The 8,684-nt window shown below is 28.2% G+C and overlaps 2 protein-coding genes across 2 annotated transcripts; both read right to left on the bottom strand.

Moving 5' to 3' along the window:
- Positions 1 to 1,875: 1,875 nt before the first annotated feature.
- On the bottom strand, positions 1,876 to 2,507 carry OCT59_015435 (uncharacterized protein; the record flags this gene model as incomplete). Its single annotated transcript, XM_066140002.1, has 3 exons — positions 1,876 to 2,177; positions 2,275 to 2,409; positions 2,471 to 2,507. The coding sequence occupies 3 exons, from the start codon at positions 2,505 to 2,507 to the stop codon at positions 1,876 to 1,878; spliced, it is 474 nt and encodes a 157-aa protein (XP_066002824.1).
- Positions 2,508 to 3,418: 911 nt separating this feature from the next.
- OCT59_015434 (uncharacterized protein) lies at positions 3,419 to 4,380 on the bottom strand (the record flags this gene model as incomplete). Its single annotated transcript, XM_066140001.1, has 4 exons — positions 3,419 to 3,438; positions 3,503 to 3,621; positions 3,701 to 3,874; positions 4,289 to 4,380. 4 exons carry the CDS (start codon positions 4,378 to 4,380, stop codon positions 3,419 to 3,421), a joined length of 405 nt encoding a protein of 134 aa, XP_066002823.1.
- Between the last annotated feature and the right edge of the window lie 4,304 nt (positions 4,381 to 8,684).

Here is an 8,684-nt window from a genome sequence, read left to right as displayed (position 1 = left end):
TGTAACCTAAAGTTGTCCCCCCCCCCCCCCCCGTTAATTTATCTAACCCCTCAGTATCTATTACACAACTACGTGATCAACATTGTAATTATCACTTCGCCGATCATTTGCTGATCATATATATTGATTATCGCGTTTTTTGAGGGGGCTTGACGAGCCATATTTGCTCAAAAAAATTTTATAATCATTTTGTTTGGTAATTTAAGTTATCAAAATGTACTTATAAAATTATTGTGGCAAAAAAAATGTAGTGCCAAAGTTAGATTTGGGCTGAAATATTCAATAATTAGTATTTACAAATCATATGCCGATCATCTGCTAATTTGACTTTGAAGCTTCAGGCAAAGCCACAGATGTTCGGGCGAAACTTGAAACTTTTATAATATATTATTTAAGTATTCAAGAATCTACGGTTAAAATAAACATGGATAATTTTTAATAAACAAAAAGTTATCATTAAAAGAATACTTGCAATTATTAAAGTTAATATAAGGCTAGTAATATTTGGTAAAATCTTCATGAACTATTTTATGAATTAATTTATTAATAGTATATAAATAAAGTAAATAAAATCAAAATTTTATACATTATTATGTAGAGTTTGTAAAAAAAATAAACTTAACAGTATTTTTTTGTGACAATATTGGACAAATGATCGGCAAAATGATTGGCAAAATCGTGATAAAATAGAGATGTCCACTCTGTTTCTGGCGGTATTCTCAGAACTCCCCATTTCCTGTAGCGGTTTGGCTATTTTGTTATAAAATAAAAATAAAATTTAATTTCATATGGAGGAATACGTTAAAATATTGCAAGAAGTGATTCTTAGTGATGACTTTACAGCCATAAAATTTTTCAAGGGAATTGATTGTGTATTTTTTCAAAAGGACCAGGCAAAGGAATATTTAAATCCTTGCCTCAAAGGATGATAAGTACTCACAGAAGGCTAAAAACTTTCTGGGCAACTTCGATAAATGCACGAACTCCTATTCTGTAAAGCAATATTGGAACGGCCTTAAAGTATGAGAAGAACGAGACAAATCTCGCACTGATCAACTGATTTTAGAAGAAAAAAAAGGTCAGATTATATTAAGTTGACGTAATGGGTTACAGTTAGAGATGAAAATTGGTTTATTGGTTCTAATTCAGTTCCACATCGCCTCTAAGCATCTACATCTTGTATTGTAGATTATAATTACTAATTTGCTAAATGCGAACCATTTAGGAACAACATTTTTGTCTCATTGACTCTAATGTGATCACCGAGCATAACCGATCAAGTAATAGACTAACGTTGAAATCATCAGAATCGGTCAGTTGATGGGTTGATTTATATTAATTCATGAGCTTATGCAATCGATTAATCTTTGAGCGTGCTTATTTGAGGTGAGACGAATAGTTGTGGAGTCCGGTGAGGATGATGAGTGGAGTATGGTGCTAAAAATGGTGTTGAGTACGTTACACTAATAAGTATAAAACTGGTATTACAGAAAGGAGTGGTGTCAGGTTAGGGTGATGAGTATAGTACGGTGGCTTATTTGCGTCGTGTAATATAAAGGGTGTGGCATACTCGAGATGACGTACGATACCCGGCCAAACTGCTGGACCGAACTTTGGGCAAGGGTGGTGTTTATTTATCACTTGAGTAAACTGTCACATAGGGTCCATACTATACTCATCACGCTGATCCAACACCACTCATCTCCGTAGCATTCGTATAAACCCCTTTTAAATATGTGGAGTACGCAATATAAGAATTTTATTACTTAGCAAAAAATTTTTCAATTTAAAAAATATTTGTAATGCAATTATAATCAATTATAATTTTATTTTTTTATACAATATATTTCATGTAAATTCTATTTTATAAATTAATTAGCTAGCTAATTCCATTATACGGACCTTAGCTTCCCTCTCCCTTAAGTCAAGTTCCCGTTCTTTTAGTGCTAAATTTCTTTCTTGATATTCTAACTCATCAAATTTTGAAAATGATTTAGATGCATTATTTTCTTTGTTATTATCATTATCATTATGGCATTTATCCTCATCTTCTGAATTATCAGAAATAATTGAAATGGCTTTCTTTGCCTTTTTCTTACTGGAACTTGCACGCACATTTTGTTTTCGTTTTATAGGGATTGATTTTGTATTATTTGATTTTTTAATTTTTGTATTGGCTAATATATGAATAAATTATTAAAATTAGTAAATAAAAATAAGAAATTAAAATATTCATGATATATAGTACACTAATAAAATACGGTCGAATGACACATTGCAAAAAACTTACTTTGACGTTTATTAGATAAACATTGTGAGCAATAAGTCCTTTATCACGTCCTTGATTTGGCACATTATATTTTTGATGTATATGAATAGAGGTAAATCTTTCCTTGTCCAATTTACGTCCTTTATTATAAAAGTTATTAGTTACAAAATTAAATAATAATAATCAATTACAATTACTTACTGTAAAATTGCTGTGACAATCTTAAGATTTTTTCCATGCCGATTGCTCAAGGCATGAGTAGTCTCAGCAATATTACGGTGCAGAACCTCTATAATAGGAACTTAAAAAAATTTAAATAAAATTTGATTCTATGATTGAATTTTAATTTTATAAAAAGAATTAAACTCTATTTGTTAAAAGAAATCGATTTAAAAAATAAAAAAAAGTCTCAATTTTTTAGATTATATAAGCATCACGTGATAAATATATTAGCCAATCAGAAATTAGAATTTTATTAATTATATAATATAAAAATTTATATAATATATTTGTTTATTGTATTTCATTATAAACTGATGATTGATGAATCAGGTACATGATAATGAGATTTATATTTTATTATATGCATTTTTTGATTAAATTAAAGTAAAATTACTTAATTTTTGAATTCTTTTGTTTATAAATTTATCATTTGAACTGTCTTTTAAATATCATTATTTATAACATTAAATTAACCTATACTTAAATAATTTTGTTTATTAATTTTTTTTTTTGCAATATTAGAACTTTTTTTCTTCTTAACATATTGAAAAAAAAATCTGAAGTAAAATAATAATTAATATTACATTAAATGTGGCTAATTAGACTAGTCTCAATTTTAACTAAATTTTGTCAGTATATTTAAATTACAGATTTTTAAACAGCTAAAACTTAGCCAAAATTTAATTTAGAAAAAAAATAACTGATAATTTTTAAAGCTAATGATCATATCTATAAAAATTATTAGTTAAATTTTTTACTTTAATATAAAAAATTTTTTTTTTAGAAATTTATAATCAATTAATTGTTACTATACATAAGTAGTTAAGTATAGAGGTTCTGCACTATAGTAGTATCAGGGGTTGTTATCCAAGTCTCATTATCAATTTTTGATATGCATTTATTTAAAGAAGCAATAACCCATTTTTGTTAATAAAAAGTAGCCCATTCTAATAATAAAATAATATAAAATTAAATTTTTATATTAAATGAAATTAATAAAAGCTTACTAACCAGGCTTTTTTGTTTCAATTTTATTAAATAGATTATTAATTTCAACTTCAGAAGTAGCTGTAAGAAGTGCAAGCATATCATTTGCTAAAATATCATCATATCTCTTCTCATAAATTTTTCTGCATAAAAGTAAAATATATTAATTAGCATGAATAATTCTTTTAAGATGTAAACTTATATATACATATATATATTTACCTTTTAAAATGAACATAGCATGATTTAAAAACATTAATTAAATGATTCTCCCAATTTTTAGTTGCATCCATTTCATTTAATACTAATCCAAAAGCTTTTGCTTGAGTATAATTTAGATCATCTATAATATAGCTCCAACCAGTTCCATGAATATGTTTGAATTGTGGGATGATTCTGTTAATTGAGATACAAGATCAAATAAAGCATGAAATATCCTCTGATAAGCAATTGTAGTTGTCCGCATCTAATGCAATGCTTTATATGTTTAGAACCTCCTCTGGGCTTACTTTTTCCAATATTTCTGTAAGCATATATTGGGTTATTGCACCTGAATAAAAAGCATTCATATCCTTATATAATATCCAAGTTGTTAGCTTACTAAAATCATAATCTGGACATTTCAGATTATTAGCTTTGGTATATCAGTGATTTGCCATTGTCATTTCTCTACAGATACTATTTTCAACTATCAGATATTCATCCATATCTGTCATGAGCTTGAGTTCGACCCCACTGCTCTTATATAATAAATCGTTGAATATTTCTGATGCTGAGACATAGTGGGAAGGATTTAAACTATCATCTTACAGACACATGATGGTATAATTTATGAATACATTAACTAATAAGAGTACGTCTGTCTTAAGGTAAAGATCATGATAGTCTCCAAAGTTCTCCATCTTGAATATTTGCCATATTTTTTGTACATATTTATAATCCTTTTTGCTTATATTTTGCTAACTAAGAATTGAATAGAATTCCTTTCTAGGTGGGAGGCTTATTCTGTCCAATCATATGGAAATATATCCTTTCAAAAAAGAAGTTTAATCTTTTCTATCATGAATGACCTTTTGCAGTAAAGTGCTTGACAGTTAGGAGGAACTTTTCTAGGTTAGGGCTTTGATCAGTTTTGGTAATTACCAAACTGAACTGATCGATTTTGGTATCAAAACGGTTTCAGTATTCTGATTTACTGAACTGAACCTTTCGGTAAATTTACTGATCGGTTTTGGTAATTTCAGTTTTGGTATCAGTTTTGTGATTTACCGAATCGAATTACCAAATTGATACTTTCAGTATCAGTTTCAGTAAATTTTTTGGTAGATTTTACTGATCATTTCAGTAAAATTACTGAACTGATTTGCCAAACTTTTCACGTTGCGAATGTATTTTGACAGGCAATTTATTTTTATAAACGTAATTTATTTTGATAAATAGTTTATTTAACAAGTAATTTGTTTATGATGGTTTTAATATATTAAAGCCATTTTTTATTAGTATTAAATTAAAATTTTATTAAAATTTGATTAGATCTACAAAAAAAGTAAAAGAACATTAATAAACGTTCTTACACATAAAAAAAAATTAAAAAATCTGCTTCCCCCTTTGAAAATACTAATGCTCTGAAACGAGTCGAATTGACTCGCGAGTTGGTCGAGTTGAGTTGAGTTGAGTTGAGTTGAAAATTACAATCAAATCGAATCGATTCGAGTCGAGTTAATAATTTAATAAAATTGAGTCAAGTCAAGTTAAGCCGAATTAAACATAATTCCGGCCAAATTTATGGAATTTCCTTTTTTGGAAATTATGTTACACAAAATCTGAGACGAAAAATTTTTGAAAATTACAAAAATGGAATTTTGTGAAATGGCTATCGCCAAAAAAAGGAAATGATCAGCATAGCTGAATAAAATCACATGATTTAATTCAACTCAACTTGAATCGAGTTGAGTTTATATTTTTTATAATTTTAACTCGACTCAACTCAACTCAATTTAACTTGAATTGAATCGAGTTTACATATAACTCAACTCAACTCGACTCAATTTAACTCGAGTTGAATCAAGTTTACATATAACTCGACTTGACTCAACTCGTTCAGAGCTCTAGAAAATACTCACCACCGGTTGCTATTTCCAAATTCCGGGCTAAAATCTACAAAAAAAGTAGTAAAAGAACGTTAATAAACATTCTTGCATAAATAAAATAAAAAAACCCCATTTCCCCTTTTTAAAAATATTCACCGGTTCCCATTTGAGTTCTGGGCCAAAATCTACAAAAAAAATAAAAATAAAAAAATGTTAATAAACATTCTTACATAAAGAAAAATAAAAAATCCGCTTCCCCCTTTGAAAATACTCACCACTGGTTTCTATTTCCGAATTTTGGACTAAAATCTACAAAAAAAATAGTAAAAGAATGTTAATAAACGTTCTTGCATAAATAATATAAAAAAAACCATTTTCCCTTTTAAAAATACTCACCAGTCCCCATTTGAGTTTCAGGCTGAAATCTACAAAAAAAATAGAAATAAAAGAACGTTAATAAACATTCTTACATAAAGAAAAATAAATAATCCGCTTCCCCCTTTGAAAATACTCACCACCGGTCTTTAGGCTGAAATCTATAAAAAAAAAGTAAAAGAACGTTAATAAATGTTCTTACATAAAGAAAACAAAAAAAAACCTCCCTGCTTCCCCAAATACTCACCAGTCTCCATTTCTGAGTTGCAGGCTAAAATCTACAAAAAAAGGAAGTTAAGAACATTAATAAACGTTCTTACATAAAAAAAAAAACAAAAAAACCTCCTCCTGCTTTTCTCTTTAAAAACACTTACTGATCCTCATTTTCAAGTTCCCAGGCTGAAATCTACAAAAAGGAAAAAGTAAAAGAACGTTAATAAACGTTCTTATATAAGAAAACCCAAAAAAAACTCGCTTCCTTCTTTTAAAAATACTCACCGGTCTCCTTTTCCAAATTCTGGCCAAAATTTATAAAAAAAAGAAGTAAAAGAACGTTAATAAACGTTCTTACATAAAAAAAACAAAAAAAATTTTGGAGACACTTACTCGTCTTCATTTCCAAGAATAAAAAAAAATTGCCATAATTATGTAGATCGGCCAATTTAGTGTGTGATACATTGAACAGCCGCATGGCAATTAATTTATTTAAAAAAATGTTTCACTAACATTTTTTTGATAGTCTAATAAAAATGTTGTGAAACGTTTTTAAAATTGAACTGATAATGAATCGGTAAATCGATTCAGTTTTCGATAATTACCAGTCGGTAACGGTATTTATGATTACTGAAACTAATCAGTTTCAGTAATTAGCAATACCGTTACTGATCAATTCAGTTCGGTTTCAGTTTTGGTAAAAACCGTACTGAATCGAACTGATTGGATCCCCTATTCTGGTGCTTGTCTTCGTATACTTACTTAACTTATCTGTCCTATTTACTATATGCTTAAAAGCTTTATCTAAGAAGCCTGAAGCTGTCTTACATCCATAGCTTTGTACTTTTTTATATTCTCTGAAATGCAATTTAGCTTATTAGTCGTGAACTTGCTTATAACTTTCATAAGCAGATGAAAGTCATACCTCTGGAAATTATGACAGATAAGAGGCACTTTGGTTTTGAAAAAACTTATTAAAATAGGTCTGGTATTTCAAGAAGTACTTTATTGATCCACAACTTTTTATTATAAGAGTCATGAGCTGGACCTCAGTACTTTCCATTTATATGATAATCATGATCTTTTACTTTTTGATTAAATGCACTTAAAGCTTCTCAGTATCTTTTCTGTACTTCTTTCTTTTTAAAATGTTCTTTTTCTATGCAAGATTCCCATTCTTTGATTTCTAATAAATTATGCTTTGCTTTTTCGATTTTTTGTACTATTTCTAATACTGGTTTTATAAAAAATCCTTTGCAAATCCAGCATTCTGTCATCTCATTGTATACTTTAAGATCACCTGGTGTCATTATTATTTCTGCAGATACAGATAACTGAAGTCCTCCTGTATGTTTGCCAGCTCCTCTTCGATTTTTGTAACAAATCTTTTAAGTATATCTGAACTCCTATATAAATCATGATTTATGATTTTATAGTTAAATGAACTATCTATATGAATAACTATATAATAAGACCCCGAACATCTCTTATAAAACTCACAACTGACTTTTTGCCAAAAAAGACCTAATTTCTTTTTTTATTTTCTGTTTTTTTGCAATTATCTCAGTATCTAGTGATCCAATTCATGCAGATTTTTTTTATTTTGTAGAGCTTGATAAGAGCTACAAAATAAAACAAAAAAATTTTCATACAAATTGGACCACTGGATGCTGAAATAATCGCAAAAAACTGATTTTTTTTTGTGAAATTTAGGTTAATCTGCGAAAAAGTTACTACTGAGTTGTATATGTAATGTCTGGAATCCTTATATAGTAATAATCACACAGCTTGTGCATTTGTAATCTTTCAGTATAGGTTAACTTCATCTTCTCTTCTGGGATTAACTTTTTGGTTAACATCATTTCTAAATTTCAGAAAATACGATATAAATTTAGTTGCATGCATTTATGATTATAAAAAGCTTTGATACTCCTATTCTTAACTGGCATTTGTGGTCACTAGAGGGCATTATTTAGACCCTTGCATTTTGAAAAATGTTCATTGCATCTTATCTCTAAAGAATATACATGAAGACAATAACAGCAAAAGTATTTTCGCCCTTTATATTTACTATGATTGTATACTAGCTAGCTTATGAAAATCTTTGATAATACAGTAATAGCTTCTATTATTTTCCGTAATTACTAGAAGATTTACTTGCTTGTATTTATTCCTTCTTCTTTCTGTAACATAACAAAATTCAAGACACTCATTTTAGTTATGCTATTTATAGATATATAGACTGATTTTAAGGTTATTTTCTTCAAACTTTTTATAAACTAATGTTAAAACTGGTACTGAAATTGAAATGTCTTTTATATTAAGTTCTTTCATAAAAGCTCCATATAGCTGATGCAGATTTCTCTCTGAATGAACTTTTATAGAATGCAAAGCTCTTAGAACACTTCACCTGAAACACCAGTCATCATTATTTTAAATATTAATAATTTCATTATTACATTTTAGCAAAATTTCTGGCAAAAATATATAGACAGTAAGATCAATCAGATTGAAATCAGCTATCTCTA

The sequence above is a fragment of the Rhizophagus irregularis genome, chromosome 23 (assembly GCF_026210795.1).
Source record: "Rhizophagus irregularis chromosome 23, complete sequence".
NCBI classification, from domain to species: Eukaryota; Fungi; Glomeromycota; class Glomeromycetes; order Glomerales; family Glomeraceae; genus Rhizophagus; species Rhizophagus irregularis.
The sequence above is the reverse complement of the archived record's forward strand: the minus strand, read 5'-3'. Positions and strand labels throughout refer to the sequence as shown.